The sequence below is a fragment of the Oncorhynchus keta genome, unplaced genomic scaffold (genome assembly GCF_023373465.1).
Source record: "Oncorhynchus keta strain PuntledgeMale-10-30-2019 unplaced genomic scaffold, Oket_V2 Un_scaffold_515_pilon_pilon, whole genome shotgun sequence".
Taxonomy (NCBI): Eukaryota; Metazoa; Chordata; class Actinopteri; order Salmoniformes; family Salmonidae; genus Oncorhynchus; species Oncorhynchus keta.
In genome coordinates, this window is record NW_026290954.1 from 181,229 (window position 1) to 201,486 (window position 20,258).

Sequence of the window (20,258 nt, forward strand, 5' to 3'; positions counted from 1 at the left end):
GTAGTTGACCTTACAGTGAAATGCTTAATACAACAGGTGTAGTTGACCTTACAGTGAAATGCTTAATACAACAGGTCAGGCCTGCCTTGAACCTTTGTCCCCTGGATGAAACCTGCTGTAAACACATGTTAACTTACTCGGCTACTCTATTTCCAGATCCAAGAGAACTCCCCTGCACACCATGCTGGTTTGGAGCCATTCTTTGACTTCATCCTATCAATAGGAAACACCAGCCTGGTGAGTTATAGAGACAGAGGGATTCATTAATACCAGACTGGTGAGTTATAGAGACAGAGGGATTCATTAACACCAGACTGGTGAGTTATAGAGACAGAGGGATTCATTAACACCAGACTGGTGAGTTATAGAGACAGAGGGATTCATTAACACCAGACTGGTGAGTTATAGAGACAGAGGGATTCATTAACACCAGACTGGTGAGTTATAGAGACAGAGGGATTCATTAACACCAGACTGGTGAGTTATAGAGACAGAGGGATTCATTAATACCAGACTGGTGAGTTATAGAGACAGAGGGATTCATTAACACCAGACTGGTGAGTTATAGAGACAGAGGGATTCATTAACACCAGACTGGTGAGTTATAGAGACAGAGGGATTCATTAATACCAGACTGGTGAGTTATAGAGACAGAGGGATTCATTAACACCAGACTGGTGAGTTATAGAGACAGAGGGATTCATTAATACCAGACTGGTGAGTTATAGAGACAGAGGGATTCATTAACACCAGACTGGTGAGTTATAGAGACAGAGGGATTCATTAATACCAGACTGGTGAGTTATAGAGACAGAGGGATTCATTAACACCAGACTGGTGAGTTATAGAGACAGAGGGATTCATTAATACCAGACTGGTGAGTTATAGAGACAGAGGGATTCATTAATACCAGACTGGTGAGTTATAGAGACAGAGGGATTCATTAATACCAGACTGGTGAGTTATAGAGACAGAGGGATTCATTAACACCAGACTGGTGAGTTATAGAGACAGAGGGATTCATTAATACCAGACTGGTGAGTTATAGAGACAGAGGGATTCATTAACACCAGACTGGTGAGTTATAGAGACAGAGGGATTCATTAATACCAGACTGGTGAGTTATAGAGACAGAGGGATTCATTAACACCAGACTGGTGAGTTATAGAGACAGAGGGATTCATTAACACCAGACTGGTGAGTTATAGAGACAGAGGGATTCATTAACACCAGACTGGTGAGTTATAGAGACAGAGGGATTCATTAATACCAGACTGGTGAGTTATAGAGACAGAGGGATTCATTAACACCAGACTGGTGAGTTATAGAGACAGAGGGATTCATTAACACCAGACTGGTGAGTTATAGAGACAGAGGGATTCATTAATACCAGACTGGTGAGTTATAGAGACAGAGGGATTCATTAATACCAGACTGGTGAGTTATAGAGACAGAGGGATTCATTAATACCAGACTGGTGAGTTATAGAGACAGAGGGATTCATTAACACCAGACTGGTGAGTTATAGAGACAGAGGGATTCATTAATACCAGACTGGTGAGTTATAGAGACAGAGGGATTCATTAATACCAGACTGGTGAGTTATAGAGACAGAGGGATTCATTAACACCAGACTGGTGAGTTATAGAGACAGAGGGATTCATTAATACCAGACTGGTGAGTTATAGAGACAGAGGGATTCATTAATACCAGACTGGTGAGTTATAGAGACAGAGGGATTCATTAACACCAGACTGGTGAGTTATAGAGACAGAGGGATTCATTAACACCAGACTGGTGAGTTATAGAGACAGAGGGATTCATTAACACCAGACTGGTGAGTTATAGAGACAGAGGGATTCATTAACACCAGACTGGTGAGTTATAGAGACAGAGGGATTCATTAATACCAGACTGGTGAGTTATAGAGACAGAGGGATTCATTAACACCAGACTGGTGAGTTATAGAGACAGAGGGATTCATTAACACCAGACTGGTGAGTTATAGAGACAGAGGGATTCATTAATACCAGACTGGTGAGTTATAGAGACAGAGGGATTCATTAACACCAGACTGGTGAGTTATAGAGACAGAGGGATTCATTAATACCAGACTGGTGAGTTATAGAGACAGAGGGATTCATTAACACCAGACTGGTGAGTTATAGAGACAGAGGGATTCATTAACCTGTCACTGTGTCTTTATGAACAGGTGTGTGGTACCTGTCACTGTGTCTTTATGAACAGGTGTGTGGTACCTGTCACTGTCTTTATGAACAGGTGTGTGGGTACCTGTCACTGTGTCTTTATGAACAGGTGTGTGGGTACCTGTCACTGTGTCTTTATGAACAGGTGTGTGGGTACCTGTCACTGTGTCTTTATGAACAGGTGTGTGGGTACCTGTCACTGTGTCTTTATGAACAGGTGTGTGGGTACCTGTCACTGTGTCTTTATGAACAGGTGTGTGGTACCTGTCACTGTGTCTTTATGAACAGGTGTGTGGTACCTGTCACTGTCTTTATGAACAGGTGTGTGGGTACCTGTCACTGTGTCTTTATGAACAGGTGTGTGGGTACCTGTCACTGTGTCTTTATGAACAGGTGTGTGGGTACCTGTCACTGTGTCTTTATGAACAGGTGTGTGGTACCTGTCACTGTGTCTTTATGAACAGGTGTGTGGTATCTGTCACTGTGTCTTTATGAACAGGTGTGTGGGTACCTGTCACTGTCTTTATGAACAGGTGTGTGGGTACCTGTCACTGTGTCTTTATGAACAGGTGTGTGGTACCTGTCACTGTGTCTTTATGAACAGGTGTGTGGGTACCTGTCACTGTGTCTTTATGAACATGTGTGTGGGTACCTGTCACTGTGTCTTTATGAACAGGTGTGTGGGTACCTGTCACTGTGTCTTTATGAACAGGTGTGTGGGTACCTGTCACTGTGTCTTTATGAACAGGTTTGTGGTATCTGTCACTGTGTCTTTATGAACAGGTGTGTGGGTACCTGTCACTGTGTCTTTATGAACAGGTGTGTGGGTACCTGTCACTGTGTCTTTATGAACAGGTGTGTGGGTACCTGTCACTGTGTCTTTATGAACATGTGTGTGGGTACCTGTCACTGTGTCTTTATGAACAGGTGTGTGGGTACCTGTCACTGTGTCTTTATGAACAGGTGTGTGGGTACCTGTCACTGTGTCTTTATGAACAGGTGTGTGGGTACCTGTCACTGTGTCTTTATGAACAGGTGTGTGGGTACCTGTCACTGTGTCTTTATGAACAGGTGTGTGGGTACCTGTCACTGTGTCTTTATGAACAGGTGTGTGGTATCTGTCACTGTATCTTTATGAACAGGTGTGTGGGTACCTGTCACTGTGTCTTTATGAACAGGTGTGTGGGTACCTGTCACTGTGTCTTTATGAACAGGTGTGTGGGTACCTGTCACTGTGTCTTTATGAACAGGTGTGTGGGTACCTGTCACTGTGTCTTTATGAACAGGTGTGTGGGTACCTGTCACTGTGTCTTTATGAATAGGTGTGTGGGTACCTGTCACTGTGTCTTTATGAACAGGTGTGTGGGTACCTGTCACTGTGTCTTTATGAACAGGTGTGTGGGTACCTGTCACTGTGTCTTTATGAACAGGTGTGTGGGTACCTGTCACTGTGTCTTTATGAACAGGTGTGTGGGTACCTGTCACTGTGTCTTTATGAACAGGTGTGTGGGTACCTGTCACTGTGTCTTTATGAACAGGTGTGTGGGTACCTGTCACTGTGTCTTTATGAACAGGTGTGTGGTACCTGTCACTGTGTCTTTATGAACAGGTGTGTGGTACCTGTCACTGTGTCTTTATGAACAGGTGTGTGGGTACCTGTCACTGTGTCTTTATGAACAGGTGTGTGGGTACCTGTCACTGTGTCTTTATGAACAGGTGTGTGGGTACCTGTCACTGTGTCTTTATGAACAGGTGTGTGGGTACCTGTCACTGTGTCTTTATGAACAGGTGTGTGGGTACCTGTCACTGTGTCTTTATGAACAGGTGTGTGGGTACCTGTCACTGTGTCTTTATGAACAGGTGTGTGGGTACCTGTCACTGTGTCTTTATGAACAGGTACCTGTCACTGTGTCTTTATGAACAGGTGTGTGGGTACCTGTCACTGTGTCTTTATGAACAGGTGTGTGGGTACCTGTCACTGTGTCTTTATGAACAGGTGTGTGGGTACCTGTCACTGTGTCTTTATGAACAGGTGTGTGGGTACCTGTCACTGTGTCTTTATGAACAGGTGTGTGGGTACCTGTCACTGTGTCTTTATGAACAGGTGTGTGGGTACCTGTCACTGTGTCTTTATGAACAGGTGTGTGGGTACCTGTCACTGTGTCTTTATGAACAGGTGTGTGGGTACCTGTCACTGTGTCTTTATGAACAGGTGTGTGGGTACCTGTCACTGTGTCTTTATGAACAGGTGTGTGGGTACCTGTCACTGTGTCTTTATGAACAGGTGTGTGGGTACCTGTCACTGTGTCTTTATGAACAGGTGTGTGGGTACCTGTCACTGTGTCTTTATGAACAGGTGTGTGGGTACCTGTCACTGTGTCTTTATGAACAGGTGTGTGGGGTCACTGTGTCTTTATGAACTGTCACTGTGTCTTTATGAACAGGTGTGTGGGTACCTGTCACTGTGTCTTTATGAACAGGTGTGTGGGTACCTGTCACTGTGTCTTTATGAACAGGTGTGTGGGTACCTGTCACTGTGTCTTTATGAACAGGTGTGTGGGTACCTGTCACTGTGTCTTTATGAACAGGTGTGTGGTATCTGTCACTGTGTCTTTATGAACAGGTGTGTGGGTACCTGTCACTGTGTCTTTATGAACAGGTGTGTGGGTACCTGTCACTGTGTCTTTATGAACAGGTGTGTGGGTACCTGTCACTGTGTCTTTATGAACAGGTGTGTGGGTACCTGTCACTGTGTCTTTATGAACAGGTGTGTGGGTACCTGTCACTGTGTCTTTATGAACAGGTGTGTGGGTACCTGTCACTGTGTCTTTATGAACAGGTGTGTGGGTACCTGTCACTGTGTCTTTATGAACAGGTGTGTGGGTACCTGTCACTGTGTCTTTATGAACAGGTGTGTGGGTACCTGTCACTGTGTCTTTATGAACAGGTGTGTGGGTACCTGGGTACCTGTCACTGTGTCTTTATGAACAGGTGTGTGGGTACCTGTCACTGTGTCTTTATGAACAGGTGTGTGGGTACCTGTCACTGTGTCTTTATGAACAGGTGTGTGGGTACCTGTCACTGTGTCTTTATGAACAGGTGTGTGGGTACCTGTCACTGTGTCTTTATGAACAGGTGTGTGGGTACCTGTCACTGTGTCTTTATGAACAGGTGTGTGGGTACCTGTCACTGTGTCTTTATGAACAGGTGTGTGGGTACCTGTCACTGTGTCTTTATGAACAGGTGTGTGGGTACCTGTCACTGTGTCTTTATGAACAGGTGTGTGGGTACCTGTCACTGTGTCTTTATGAACAGGTGTGTGGGTACCTGTCACTGTGTCTTTATGAACAGGTGTGTGGGTACCTGTCACTGTGTCTTTATGAACAGGTGTGTGGGTACCTGTCACTGTGTCTTTATGAACAGGTGTGTGGGTACCTGTCACTGTGTCTTTATGAACAGGTGTGTGGGTACCTGTCACTGTGTCTTTATGAACAGGTGTGTGGGTACCTGTCACTGTGTCTTTATGAACAGGTGTGTGGGTACCTGTCACTGTGTCTTTATGAACAGGTGTGTGGGTACCTGTCACTGTGTCTTTATGAACAGGTGTGTGGGTACCTGTCACTGTGTCTTTATGAACAGGTGTGTGGGTACTGTGTATTTTAGCTGACAGCTGTTTTTACCCTCTCCTCACTCCAGAACAGAGAGAATGACCTGCTGAAGGCCCTTCTGAAGGCCAACGTGGAGAAGGCAGTGAGGCTGGAGGTGTGGAGCACCAAGGCTCTTCGGGTCAGAGAGCTGGAGGTGGTTCCTAGCAACATGTGGGGGGGTCAGGGGCTCCTGGGGGCTTCTGTACGCCTCTGCAGCTTCCAGGGAGCCCATGAGAAGGTCTGGCACATCCTGGTGAGTTAGGACAAGTCACAGTGGAGCCTCTGTTGTTGCTTTGTTATCATAGGGGCGGCAGCGTAGCCTAGTGGTTAGAGTGTAGAGGCGGCAGGGTAGCCTAGTGGTTAGAGTGTAGAGGCGGCAGGGTAGCCTAGTGGTTAGAGTGTAGAGGCGGCAGGTAGCCTAGTGGTTAGAGTGTAGAGGAGGTAGGTAGCCTAGTGGTTAGAGTGGAGGGGCGGCAGGTAGCCTAGTGGTTAGAGTGTAGAGGCGGCAGGTAGCCTAGTGGTTAGAGTGTAGAGGAGGCAGGGTAGCCTAGTGGTTAGAGTGTAGAGGTGGCAGGTAGCCTAGTGGTTAGAGTGTAGAGGAGGCAGGTAGCCTAGTGGTTAGAGTGTAGAGGCGGCAGGTAGCCTAGTGGTAAGAGTGTAGAGGAGGCAGGTAGCCTAGTGGTTAGAGTGTAGAGGAGGCAGGTAGCCTAGTGGTTAGAGTGTAGAGGAGGCAGGTAGTCTAGTGGTTAGAGTGTAGAGGCGGCAGGTAGCCTAGTGGTTAGAGTGTAGAGGCGGCAGCGTAGCCTAGTGGTTAGAGTGTAGAGGTGGCAGGTAGCCTAGTGGTTAGAGTGTAGAGGCGGCAGGGTAGCCTAGTGGTTAGAGTGTAGAGGCGGCAGGTAGCCTAGTGGTTAGAGTGTAGAGGAGGAAGGTAGCCTAGTGGTTAGAGTGTAGAGGTGGCAGGTAGCCTAGTGGTTAGAGTGTAGAGGAGGCAGGGTAGCCTAGTGGTTAGAGTGTAGAGGTGGCAGGTAGCCTAGTGGTTAGAGTGTAGAGGCGGCAGGGTAGCCTAGTGGTTAGAGTGTAGAGGCGGCAGGTAGCCTAGTGGTTAGAGTGTAGAGGCGGCAGGGTAGCCTAGTGGTTAGAGTGTAGAGGCGGCAGGTAGCCTAGTGGTTAGAGTGTAGAGGCGGCAGGTAGCCTAGTGGTTAGAGTGTAGAGGCGGCAGGTAGCCTAGTGGTTAGAGTGTAGAGGCGGCAGGTAGCCTAGTGGTTAGAGTGTAGAGGCGGCAGGTAGCCTAGTGGTTAGAGTGTAGAGGCGGCAGGGTAGCCTAGTGGTTAGAGTGTAGAGGTGGCAGGGTAGCCTAGTGGTTAGAGTGTAGAGGTAGCAGGTAGCCTAGTGGTTAGAGTGTAGAGGCGGCAGGTAGCCTAGTGGTTAGAGTGTAGAGGCGGCAGGGTAGCCTAGTGGTTAGAGTGTAGAGGGGGTAGGTAGCCTAGTGGTTAGAGTGTAGAGGCGGCAGGGTAGCCTAGTGGTTAGAGTGAAGAGGTAGCAGGTAGCCTAGTGGTTAGAGTGTAGAGGCGGCAGGGTAGCCTAGTGGTTAGAGTGTAGAGGCGGCAGGGTAGCCTAGTGGTTAGAGTGTAGAGGCGGCAGGGTAGCCTAGTGGTTAGAGTGTAGAGGCGGCAGGGTAGCCTAGTGGTTAGAGTGTAGAGGGGTAGGTAGCCTAGTGGTTAGAGTGTAGGGGCGGCAGCGTAGCCTAGTGGTTAGAGTGTAGGGGCGGCAGGTAGCCTAGTGGTTAGAGTGTAGAGGTGGCAGGTAGCCTAGTGGTTAGAGTGTAGAGGTGGCAGGTAGCCTAGTGGTTAGAGTGTAGAGGAGGCAGGTAGCCTAGTGGTTAGAGTGTAGAGGTGGCAGGTGGCCTAGTGGTTAGAGTGTAGAGGCGGCAGGTAGCCTAGTGGTTAGAGTGTAGAGGAGGTAGGTAGCCTAGTGGTTAGAGTGTAGAGGTGGTAGGGTAGCCTAGTGGTTAGAGTGTAGAGGTGGTAGGGTAGCCTAGTGGTTAGAGTGTAGAGGTGGCAGGGTAGCCTAGTGGTTAGAGTGTAGAGGCGGCAGGGTAGCCTAGTGGTTAGAGTGTAGAGGCGGCAGGGTAGCCTAGTGGTTAGAGTGTAGGGGCGGCAGGGTAGCCTAGTGGTTAGAGTGTAGGGGCGGCAGCGTAGCCTAGTGGTTAGAGTGTAGAGGCGGCAGGGTAGCCTAGTGGTTAGAGTGTAGAGGCGGCAGGTAGCCTAGTGGTTAGAGTGTAGAGGCGGCAGGTAGCCGAGTGGTTAGAGTGTAGAGGAGGTAGGTAGCCTAGTGGTTAGAGTGTAGAGGTGGCAGGTAGCCTAGTGGTTAGAGTGTAGAGGTGGCAGGTAGCCTAGTGGTTAGAGTGTAGAGGTGGCAGGTAGCCTAGTGGTTAGAGTGTAGAGGTGGCAGGTAGCCTAGTGGTTAGAGTGTAGAGGTGGCAGGTGGCCTAGTGGTTAGAGTGTAGAGGCGGCAGGTAGCCTAGTGGTTAGAGTGTAGAGGAGGTAGGTAGCCTAGTGGTTAGAGTGTAGAGGCGGCAGGTAGCCTAGTGGTTAGAGTGTAGAGGAGGTAGGTAGCCTAGTGGTTAGAGTGTAGAGGTGGCAGGTAGCCTAGTGGTTAGAGTGTAGAGGAGGCAGGTAGCCTAGTGGTTAGAGTGTAGAGGTGGCAGGTAGCCTAGTGGTTAGAGTGTAGAGGTGGCAGGTAGCCTAGTGGTTAGAGTGTAGAGGAGGCAGGTAGCCTAGTGGTTAGAGTGTAGAGGCGGCAGGTAGCCTAGTGGTTAGAGTGTAGAGGTGGCAGGTAGCCTAGTGGTTAGAGTGTAGAGGTGGCAGGTAGCCTAGTGGTTAGAGTGTAGAGGAGGCAGGTAGCCTAGTGGTTAGAGTGTAGAGGTGGCAGGTAGCCTAGTGGTTAGAGTGTAGAGGTGGCAGGTAGCCTAGTGGTTAGAGTGTAGAGGCGGCAGGGTAGCCTAGTGGTTAGAGTGTAGAGGCGGCAGGGTAGCCTAGTGGTTAGAGTGTAGAGGCGGCAGGGTAGCCTAGTGGTTAGAGTGTAGAGGCGGCAGGGTAGCCTAGTGGTTAGAGTGTAGAGGCGGCAGGGTAGCCTAGTGGTTAGAGTGTAGAGGTGGCAGGGTAGCCTAGTGGTTAGAGTGTAGAGGTGGCAGGTAGCCTAGTGGTTAGAGTGTAGAGGTGGCAGGTAGCCTAGTGGTTAGAGTGTAGAGGCGGCAGGGTAGCCTAGTGGTTAGAGTGTAGAGGCGGCAGGGTAGCCTAGTGGTTAGAGTGTAGAGGCGGCAGGTAGCCTAGTGGTTAGAGTGTAGAGGTGGCAGGTAGCCTAGTGGTTAGAGTGTAGAGGTGGCAGGTAGCCTAGTGGTTAGAGTGTAGAGGTGGCAGGTAGCCTAGTGGTTAGAGTGTAGAGGTGGCAGGTAGCCTAGTGGTTAGAGTGTAGAGGTGACAGGTGGCCTAGTGGTTAGAGTGTAGAGGTGGCAGGTGGCCTAGTGGTTAGAGTGTAGAGGCGGCAGGTAGCCTAGTGGTTAGAGTGTAGAGGTGGCAGGTAGGCTAGTGGTTAGAGTGTAGAGGCGGCAGGTAGCCTAGCGGTTAGAGTGTAGAGGAGGCAGGTAGGCTAGCGGTTAGAGTGTAGAGGCGGCAGGTAGCCTAGCGGTTAGAGTGTAGAGGAGGCAGGTAGGCTAGCGGTTAGAGTGTAGAGGCGGCAGGTAGGCTAGCGGTTAGAGTGTAGAGGCGGCAGGTAGCCTAGCGGTTAGAGTGTAGAGGAGGCAGGGTAGCCTAGTGGTTAGAGTGTAGAGGAGGTAGGGTAGCCTAGTGGTTAGAGTGTAGAGGAGGTAGGGTAGCCTAGTGGTTAGAGTGTAGAGGAGGCAGGTAGCCTAGTGGCTAGAGTGTAGAGGCGGCAGGTAGCCTAGTGGTTAGAGTGTAGAGGAGGTAGGGTAGCCTAGTGGTTAGAGTGTAGAGGTGGCAGGTAGCCTAGTGGTTAGAGCGTTGGACTAGTAACCGGAAGGTTGCGAGTTCAAACCCCCGAGCTGACAAGGTACAAATCTGTCGTTCTGCCCCTGAACAGGCAGTTAACCCACTGTTCCTAGGCCGTCATTGAAAATAAGAATATGTTCTTAACTGACTTGCCTGGTTAAATAAAGGTAAAATAAAAAAAATAGAACTCATGTAGCCTCATGTATAGGACTCGAGTGGCTTTATGTATGTCACTGTCTTTATGAACAGGTGTTCATAAAGACACCCCATACCTCTGGGGTTTTCAATTAGTTTCTAAGATCAGAAATGATAACTTCTTCCTTTTCTTTCAGGATGTGGAATCTAATTCCCCAGCAGCGTTGGCTGGCTTGCAGGCACACCAAGACTTCATTGTTGGAGCAGACCAGGTGTTGCCAGATGTACGATTAAAACCAGGCTTGCAGGCACACCAAGACTTCATGTAACCTGTTGTTTGCATGGGAAATCCATTTCACCAAATATTTTAACTTTTTCAAAGTTAGAAATTGCTGAAAGATATTTTTTGTTCACTGTTAGCTGGCATGTTTTTCCTCCCAGATTGCCCTTTTCTCTTACTGCAGTGTCTGTCTATCATTGTGTTGTTTCACTCTGCAGTCTGAGGACTTGTTCACCCTGATCGAGAGCAACGAGGGCAAGCCTCTGAAGCTGCTGGTCTACAACACTGGGACAGACCTCTGTAGAGAGCTGGTGGTTACCCCCAATGGAGCCTGGGGCGGAGAGGGCAGGTAAACCTCTCTCCACTCTAGCAGACTGTATCAACCTCTTTTAGGAGAGAACGTCTGTTAATATCCCGCTACCGCTTCATACCCTGCTACCGCTTCATACCCTGCTACCGCTTCATACCCTGCTACCGCTTCATACCCTGCTACCGCTTCATACCCTGCTACCGCTTCATACCCTGCTACCGCTTCATACCCCGCTACCGCTTCATACCCCGCTACCGCTTCATACCCTGCTACCGCTTCATACCCTGCTACCGCTTCATACCCCGCTACCGCTTCATACCCCGCTACCGCTTCATACCCTGCTACCGCTTCATACCCTGCTACCGCTTCATACCCCGCTACCGCTTCATACCCCGCTACCGCTTCATACCCTGCTACCGCTTCATACCCCGCTACCGCTTCATACCCCGCTACCGCTTCATACCCGCTACCGCTTCATACCCCGCTACTGCTTCATACCGCTACCGCTTCATACCCGCTACCGCTTCATACCCCGCTACCGCTTCATACCCCGCTACCGCTTCATACCCTGCTACCGCTTCATACCCTGCTACCGCTTCATACCCCGCTACCGCTTCATACCCCGCTACCGCTTCATACCCCGCTACCGCTTCATACCCTGCTACCGCTTCATACCCCGCTACCGCTTCATACCCTGCTACCGCTTCATACCCCGCTACCGCTTCATACCCCGCTACCGCTTCATACCCCGCTACCGCTTCATACCCTGCTACCGCTTCATACCCTGCTACCGCTTCATACCCTGCTATCGCTTCATACTCTGCTACCGCTTCATACCCTGCTACCGCTTCATACCCTGCTACAACCTTTAGCAACGGGTATATTCACAATATACCATACCCCCTTAGCAATGTGTATCTTCACAATATACCATACCCCCGTAGCAACGGGTATGTTCACAATATACCATACCCCCTGAGCAACAGGTATATTAACAATATACCATATCCCCTTAGCAACGTGTATGTTCACAATATACCATACCCCCTTAGCAACGGGTATGTTCACAATATACCATACCCCCGTAGCAACGGGTATGTTCACAATATACCATACCCCCTTAGCAACGGGTATGTTCACAATATACCATAGCCCCTTAGCAACGGGTATGTTCACAATATACCATACCCCCTTAGCAACGGGTATGTTCACAATATACCATACCCCCTTAGCAACGGGTATGTTCACAATATACCATACCCCCTTAGCAACGGGTATGTTCACAATATACCATACCCCCGTAGCAACGGGTATGTTCACAATATACCATACCCCCGTAGCAACGGGTATGTTTACAATATACCATACCCCCTTAGCAACGGGTATGTTCACAATATACCATACCCCCGTAGCAACGGGTATATTCACAATATACCATACCCCCTTAGCAACAGGTATATTCACAATATACCATAGCCCCTCCAGGAATATTGTTTAATTCTATCTCAGCTTAGGTTGTGGTATTGGATTCGGCTACTTGCACCGAATCCCAAGCCGTCCTGTTAACCTGAACAGCCATGGGGCCCGTCCTTTACCTGATGACAACAGCAGAACCCGAGAGATCCCCCCTGGCCACCACACTGAGGTAAACACCTTCACATCTCACCTCTCGTTCCCTTTTCCTTTTAGATAAATATGATACATTTCCTTTGAATATCCCAAGTGTATTTAGAATGATATGTAGCTAAGTTACATGTTTTATTTAAACTTTATTTATCTAAGAGACCCTTTATGATGGAGAGCAAATACATCCAGGATATACAGTAGTAGCACTGTCTGTCATCTCAAGTTCCCTTTAACCTCTCCATCTGGTGTTAACCTCTCCGTCTGGCCTTAAACTCTCCGTCTGGCCTAAACCTCTCCGTCTGGTCTTAACCTCTCTGTCTGGCCTTAACCTCTCCGTCTGGCCGTAACCTCTCCGCCTGGCCGTAAACTCTCCCTTAACACGCTTCATCTGGCCTAAACCTCTATATCTGGCCTTAACCTCTACCTTAACCTCTCCATCTGGCCTTAAACTCTACCTTAACCTCTCCATCTGGCCTTAACCTCTCCATCTGGCCTTAACCTCTACCTTAACCTCTCCATCTGGCCTTAACCTCTCCATCTGGCCTTAACCTCTCCATCTGGCCTTAACCTCTCCATCTGGTCTTAACCTCTCCATCTGGCCTTAACCTCTCCATCTGGTCTTAACCTCTCCAGCTGGCCTTAACCTCTACTTGACCTCTCCAGCTGGCCTTAACCTCTACTTAACCTCCCCATCTGGCCTTAACCTCGACTTAACCTCTCCATCTGGCCTTAACCTCTCCATCTGGCCTTAACCTCTCCATCTGGCCTTAACCTCTCCATCTGGCCTTAACCTCTCCGTCTGGCCGTAACCTCTCCATCTGGCCGTAACCTCTCCGTCTGGCCGTAACCTCTCCGTCTGGCCGTAACCTCTCCGTCTGGCCGTAACCTCTCCGTCTGGCCTTAACCTCTCCATCTGGCCTTAACCTCTACTTAACCTCTCCGTCTGGCCTTAACCTCTCCGTCTGGCCTTAACCTCTCCGTCTGGCCTTAACCTCTCCGTCTGGCCGTAACCTCTCCGTCTGGCTGTAACCTCTCAGCTTGGCCGTAAATTCTCCCTTAACACGCTCCATCTGGCCTAAACCTCTCCATCTGGCCTTAACCTCTCCATCTGACCTTAACCTCTACCTTAACCTCTCCATCTGGCCATAACCTCTCCATCTGGTCTTAACCTCTCCATCTGGTCTTAACCTCTCCATCTGGTCTTAACCTCTCCATCTGGTCTTAACCTCTCCATCTGGTCTTAACCTCTCCATCTGGTCTTAACCTCTACATCTGGTCTTAACCTCTCCGTCTGGCCTTAACCTCTCCGTCTGGCCGTAACCTCTCCATCTGGCCTTAACCTCTCCATCTGGCCTTAACCTCTCCGTCTGGCCGTAACCTCTCCGTCTGGCCGTAACCTCTCCATCTGGCCGTAACCTCTCCATCTGGCCGTAACCTCTCCATCTGGCCGTAACCTCTCCATCTGGTCTTAAACTCTCCATCTGGTCTTAAACTCTCCATCTGGTCTTAACCTCTACCTTAATACCTTAACCTCTCCATCTGGCCTTAACCTCTACTTAACCTCTCCATCTGGCCTTAACCTCTACTTAACCGCTCCATCTGACCTTAACCTCTCCATCTGACCTTAACCTCTCCATCTGACCTTAACCTCTCCATCTGACCTTAACCTCTCCATCTGGCCTTAACCTTGCCATCTGGCCATAACCTCTCCATCTGGCCATAATCTCTCCATCTGGTCTTAAACACTCCATCTGGCCTAAACCTCTCCATCTGGCCTTAACCTCTACCTTAACCTCTCCATCTGGCCTTAACCTCTACCTTAACCTCTCCATCTGGTCTTAACCTCTCCATCTGGCCATAACCTCTCCATCTGGCCATAACCTCTCCATCTGGCCATAACCTCTCCATCTGGTCTTAACCTCTCATCTGGTCTTAATCTCTACATCTGGTCTTAACCTCTACATCTGGTCTTAACCTCTACCTTAATACCTTAACCTCTCCATCTGGCCTTAACCTGTCCATCTGGCCTTAACCTGTCCATCTGGCCTTAACCTGTCCATCTGGCCTTAACCTTTCCAGCTTGCCTTAACCTCTCCAGCTGGCCTTAACCTCTACCTAACCTCTCTATCTGGTCTTAACCTCTCCATCTGGCCATAACCTCTCAATCTGGCCATAACCTCTCCATCTGGTCTTAACCTCTCCATCTGGCCTTAACCTCTCCATCTGGCCTTAACCCTCTCCATCTGGCCTTAACCTCTCCATCTGGCCTTAACCTCTCCATCTGGCCTTAACCTCTACTTAACCGCTCCATCTGACCTTAACCTCTCCATCTGACCTTAACCTCTCCATCTGACCTTAACCTCTCCATCTGGTCTTAACCTCTCCATCTGACCTTAACCTCTCCATCTGACCTTAACCTCTCCATCTGGTCTTAACCTCTCCATCTGGTCTTAACCTCTCCATCTGACCTTAACCTCTCCATCTGACCTTAACCTCTCCATCTGACCTTAACCTCTCCATCTGACCTTAACCTCTCCATCTGGCCTTAACCTTGCCATCTGGCCATAACCTCTCCATCTGGCCATAATCTCTCCATCTGGTCTTAAACACTCCATCTGGCCTAAACCTCTCCATCTGGCCTTAACCTCTACCTTAACCTCTCCATCTGGCCTTAACCTCTACCTTAACCTCTCCATCTGGTCTTAACCTCTCCATCTGGCCATAACCTCTCCATCTGGCCATAACCTCTCCATCTGGCCATAACCTCTCCATCTGGTCTTAACCTCTCATCTGGTCTTAATCTCTACATCTGGTCTTAATCTCTACATCTGGTCTTAACCTCTACCTTAATACCTTAACCTGTCCATCTGGCCTTAACCTGTCCATCTGGCCTTAACCTGTCCATCTGGCCTTAACCTTTCCAGCTTGCCTTAACCTCTCCAGCTGGCCTTAACCTCTACCTAACCTCTCTATCTGGTCTTAACCTCTCCATCTGGCCATAACCTCTCCATCTGGCCTTAACCTCTCCATCTGGCCTTAACCTCTCCATCTGGCCTTAACCTCTCCATCTGGCCTTAACCTCTCCATCTGGCCTTAACCTCTCCATCTGGCCTTAACCTCTACTTAACCGCTCCATCTGACCTTAACCTCTCCATCTGACCTTAACCTCTCCATCTGACCTTAACCTCTCCATCTGGTCTTAACCTCTCCATCTGGTCTTAACCTCTCCATCTGACCTTAACCTCTCCATCTGACCTTAACCTCTCCATCTGGTCTTAACCTCTCCATCTGGTCTTAACCTCTCCATCTGGCCTTAACCTCTCCATCTGGCCTTAACCTCTCCATCTGGCCTTAACCTCTCCATCTGGCCTTAACCTCTCCATCTGGCCTTAACCTCTCCATCTGGCCTTAACCTCTCCATCTGGTCTTAACCTCTCCATCTGGTCTTAACCTCTACCTTAATACCTTAACCTCTCCATCTGGTCTTAACCTCTCCATCTGGTCTTAACCTCTCCATCTGGTCTTAACCTCTACCTTAACCTCTCCAGCTGGCCTTAACCTCTCCAGCTGGCCTTAACCTCTCCAGCTGGCCTTAACCTCTACTTAACCTCTCCGTCTGGCCTTAACCTCTCCGTCTGGCCTTAATCTATCCGTCTGGCCTTAACCTCTCCATCTGGCCGTAACCTCTACCTTAACCTGTCCATCTGGCCTTAACCTCTCCAGCTTGCCTTAACCTCTCCAGCTGGCCTTAACCTCTACCTAACCTCTCTATCTGGTCTTAACCTCTCCATCTGGCCATAACCTCTCCATCTGGTCTTAACCTCTCCATCTGGTCTTAACCTCTCCATCTGGTCTTAACCTGTACCTTAATACCTTAATCTCTCCATCTGGTCTTAACCTCTACATCTGGCCTTAACCTCTCCAGCTTGCCTTAACCTCTCCAGCTGGCCTTAACCTCTACCTAACCTCTATCTGGTCTTAACCTCTCCATCTGGCCATAACCTCTCCAGCTGGCCTTAACCTCTACCTAACCTCTCTATCTGGTCTTAACCTCTCCATCTGGCCATAACCTCTCCATCTGGTCTTAACCTCTCCATCTGGCCTTAACCTCTCCATCTGGTCTTAACCTCTCCATCTGGTCTTAATCTCCATCTGGTCTTAACCTCCATCTGGTCTTAACCTCTCCATCTGGTCTTAATCTCTACATCTGGTCTTAACCTCTACATCTGGTCTTAACCTCTACCTTAACACCTTAACCTCTCCATCTGGCCTTAACCTGTCCATCTGGCCTTAACCTCTCCAGCTTGCCTTAACCTCTCCAGCTGGCCTTAACCTCTACCTAACCTCTCTATCTGGTCTTAACCTCTCCATCTGGCCATAACCTCTCCATCTGGTCTTAACCTCTCCATCTGGCCATAACCTCTCCATCTGGTCTTAACCTCTCCATCTGGCCTTAACCTCTCCATCTGGTCTTAACCTCTCCATCTGGTCTTAACCTCTACCTTAATACCTTAACCTCTCCATCTGGTCTTAACCTCTCTATCTGGTCTTAACCTCTCCATCTGGCCATAACCTCTCCATCTGGTCTTAACCTCTCCATCTGGCCTTAACCTCTCCATCTGGCCTTAACCTCTCCATCTTGTCTTAACCTCTCCATCTGGTCTTAACCTCTAATCTCTCCATCTGGTCTTAACCTCTACATCTGGCCTTAACCTCTCCAGCTTGCCTTAACCTCTCCAGCTGGCCTTAACCTCTACCTAACCTCTCTATCTGGTCTTAACCTCTCCATCTGGCCATAACCTCTCCATCTGGTCTTAACCTCTCCATCTGGCCTTAACCTCTCCATCTGGCCTTAATCTCTCCATCTTGTCTTAACCTCTCCATCTGGTCTTAACCTCTAATCTCTCCATCTGGTCTTAACCTCTACATCTGGCCTTAACCTCTCCAGCTTGCCTTAACCTCTCCAGCTGGCCTTAACCTCTACCTAACCTCTCTATCTGGTCTTAACCTCTCCATCTGGCCATAACCTCTCCATCTGGTCTTACCCTCTCCATCTGGCCTTAACCTCTCCATCTGGTCTTACCCTCTCCATCTGGCCTTAACCTCTCCATCTGGCCTTAACCTCTCCATCTGGTCTTAACCTCTCCATCTGGTCTTAACCTCTACCTTAATACCTTAACCTCTCCAGCTGGCCTTAACCTCTCCAGCTGGCCTTAACCCTCCAGCTGGCCTTAACCTCTCCAGCTGGCCTTAACCTCTACTTAACCTCTCCGTCTGGCCTTAACCTCTCCGTCTGGCCTTAATCTATCCGTCTGGCCTTAACCTCTCCATCTGGCCGTAACCTCTACCTTAATACCTTAACCTCTCCATCTGGCCTTAACCTGTCCATCTGGCCTTAACCTCTACCTTAACCTGTCCATCTGGCCTTAACCTCTCCAGCTTGCCTTAACCTCTCCAGCTGGCCTTAACCTCTACCTAACCTCTCTATCTGGTCTTAACCTCTCCATCTGGCCATAACCTCTCCATCTGGTCTTAACCTCTCCATCTGGTCTTAACCTCTCCATCTGGTCTTAACCTGTACCTTAATACCTTAACCTCTCCATCTGGTCTTAACCTCTACATCTGGCCTTAACCTCTCCAGCTTGCCTTAACCTCTCCAGCTGGCCTTAACCTCTACCTAACCTCTCTATCTGGTCTTAACCTCTCCATCTGGCCATAACCTCTCCATCTGGTCTTAACCTCTCCATCTGGCATTAACCTCTCCATCTGGCCTTAACCTCTCCATCTGGTCTTAACCTCTCCATCTGGTCTTAACCTCTCCATCTGGTCTTAACCTCTCCATCTGGTCTTAAGTTCTCCATCTGGTCTTAACCTCTCCATCTGGTCTTAACCTCTCCATCTGGTCTTAACCTCTCCGTCTGGCCGTAACCTCTCCATCTGGTCTTAACCTCTCCGTCTGGCCGTAACCTCTCCGTCTGGCCGTAACCTCTCCATCTGGCCGTAACCTCCCCATCTGGCCGTAACCTCCCCATCTGGCCGTAACCTCTCCATCTGGTCTTAAACTCTCCATCTGGTCTTAACCTCTACCTTAATACCTTAACCTCTCCATCTGGCCTTAACCTCTACTTAACCTCTCCATCTGGCCTTAACCTCTACTTAACCTCTCCATCTGACCTTAACCTCTCCATCTGGCCTTAACCTCTCCATCTGGCCTTAACCTCTCCATCTGGTCTTAACCTTGCCATCTGGCCATAACCTCTCCATCTGGCCATAATCTCTCCATCTGGTCTTAAACTCTCCATCTGGCCTTAACCTCTACTTAACCGCTCCATCTGACCTTAACCTCTCCATCTGACCTTAACCTCTCCATCTGGTCTTAACCTCTACCTTAACCTCTCCATCTGGCCTTAACCTCTACCTTAACCTCTCCATCTGGCCATAACCTCTCCATCTGGTCTTAACCTCTCCATCTGGTCTTAACCTCTCATCTGGTCTTAATCTCTACATCTGGTCTTAACCTCTACATCTGGTCTTAACCTCTACCTTAATACCTTAACCTCTCCATCTGGCCTTAACCTGTCCATCTGGCCTTAACCTGTCCATCTGGCCTTAACCTGTCCATCTGGCCTTAACCTTTCCAGCTTGCCTTAACCTCTCCAGCTGGCCTTAACCTCTACCTAACCTCTCTATCTGGTCTTAACCTCTCCATCTGGCCATAACCTCTCCATCTGGCCATAACCTCTCCATCTGGCCTTAACCTCTCCATCTGGCCTTAACCTCTCCATCTGGCCTTAACCTCTACTTAACCGCTCCATCTGACCTTAACCTCTCCATCTGACCTTAACCTCTCCATCTGACCTTAACCTCTCCATCTGGTCTTAACCTCTCCATCTGAACTTAACCTCTCCATCTGACCTTAACCTCTCCATCTGACCTTAACCTCTCCATCTGGTCTTAACCTCTCCATCTGACCTTAACCTCTCCATCTGACCTTAACCTCTCCATCTGGTCTTAACCTCTCCATCTGGTCTTAACCTCTCCATCTGGCCTTAACCTCGCCATCTGGCCTTAACCTCTCCATCTGGCCTTAACCTCTCCATCTGGTCTTAACCTCTCCATCTGGTCTTAACCTCTACATCTGGTCTTAACCTCTACCTTAACCTCTCCAGCTGGCCTTAACCTCTCCAGCTGGCCTTAACCTCTCCAGCTGGCCTTAACCTCTACTTAACCTCTCCGTCTGGCCTTAACCTCTCCATCTGGCCTTAACCTCTCCGTCTGGCCGTAACCTCTACCTTAACTCTCCATCTGGCCTTAACCTCTACCTTAACCTGTCCATCTGGCCTTAACCTCTCCAGCTTGCCTTAACCTCTCCAGCTGGCCTTAACCTCTACCTAACCTCTCTATCTGGTCTTAACCTCTCCATCTGGCCATAACCTCTCCATCTGGTCTTAACCTCTCCATCTGGTCTTAACCTCTCCATCTGGTCTTAACCTGTACCTTAATACCTTAATCTCTCCATCTGGTCTTAACCTCTACATCTGGCATTAACCTCTCCAGCTTGCCTTAACCTCTCCAGCTGGCCTTAACCTCTACCTAACCTCTCTATCTGGTCTTAACCTCTCCATCTGGCCATAACCTCTCCATCTGGTCTTAACCTCTCCATCTGGTCTTAACCTCTCCATCTGGCCTTAACCTCTCCATCTGGTCTTAACCTCTCCATCTGGCCTTAATCTCCATCTGGTCTTAACCTCCATCTGGTCTTAACCTCTCCATCTGGTCTTAATCTCTCCATCTGGCCTTAACCTCTCCAGCTTGCCTTAACCTCTCCAGCTGGCCTTAACCTCTACCTAACCTCTCTATCTGGTCTTAACCTCTCCATCTGGCCATAACCTCTCCATCTGGTCTTAACCTCTCCATCTGGCCTTAACCTCTCCATCTGGTCTTAACCTCTCCATCTGGTCTTAACCTCTACCTTAATACCTTAACCTCTCCATCTGGTCTTAACCTCTACATCTGGCCTTAACCTCTCCAGCTTGCCTTAACCTC

The 20,258-nt window shown here is 49.0% G+C and overlaps 1 protein-coding gene and 1 long non-coding RNA gene across 5 annotated transcripts in view; both read left to right on the plus strand.

Annotated features, from left to right (window-relative positions):
- LOC127928963 (Golgi reassembly-stacking protein 1-like) overlaps window positions 1–20,258 on the plus strand; it is a 39,065-nt gene that overhangs the window by 4,897 nt on the left and 13,910 nt on the right. Inside the window, exons 2-6 of the mRNA XM_052516606.1 lie at window positions 157–237; window positions 5,904–6,107; window positions 10,194–10,280; window positions 10,495–10,625; window positions 12,096–12,231. Coding sequence (XP_052372566.1) covers window positions 157–237; window positions 5,904–6,107; window positions 10,194–10,280; window positions 10,495–10,625; window positions 12,096–12,231 — 639 coding nt within the window. The remainder of the gene's footprint in view (window positions 1–156; window positions 238–5,903; window positions 6,108–10,193; window positions 10,281–10,494; window positions 10,626–12,095; window positions 12,232–20,258) is intronic.
- LOC127928964 (uncharacterized) lies at window positions 6,164–10,029 on the plus strand. 4 transcript variants are annotated; one of them, XR_008133014.1, is made up of 4 exons: window positions 6,164–6,492; window positions 7,786–7,842; window positions 8,363–9,234; window positions 9,847–10,029. It is a non-coding gene; the product is annotated as an uncharacterized LOC127928964 (long non-coding RNA). The 4 variants fall into 4 exon arrangements; XR_008133016.1 differs by lacking the exon at window positions 9,847–10,029 and having other exon boundaries at window positions 8,363–8,778; window positions 9,171–9,327; XR_008133015.1 differs by lacking the exon at window positions 7,786–7,842 and having other exon boundaries at window positions 8,370–9,234.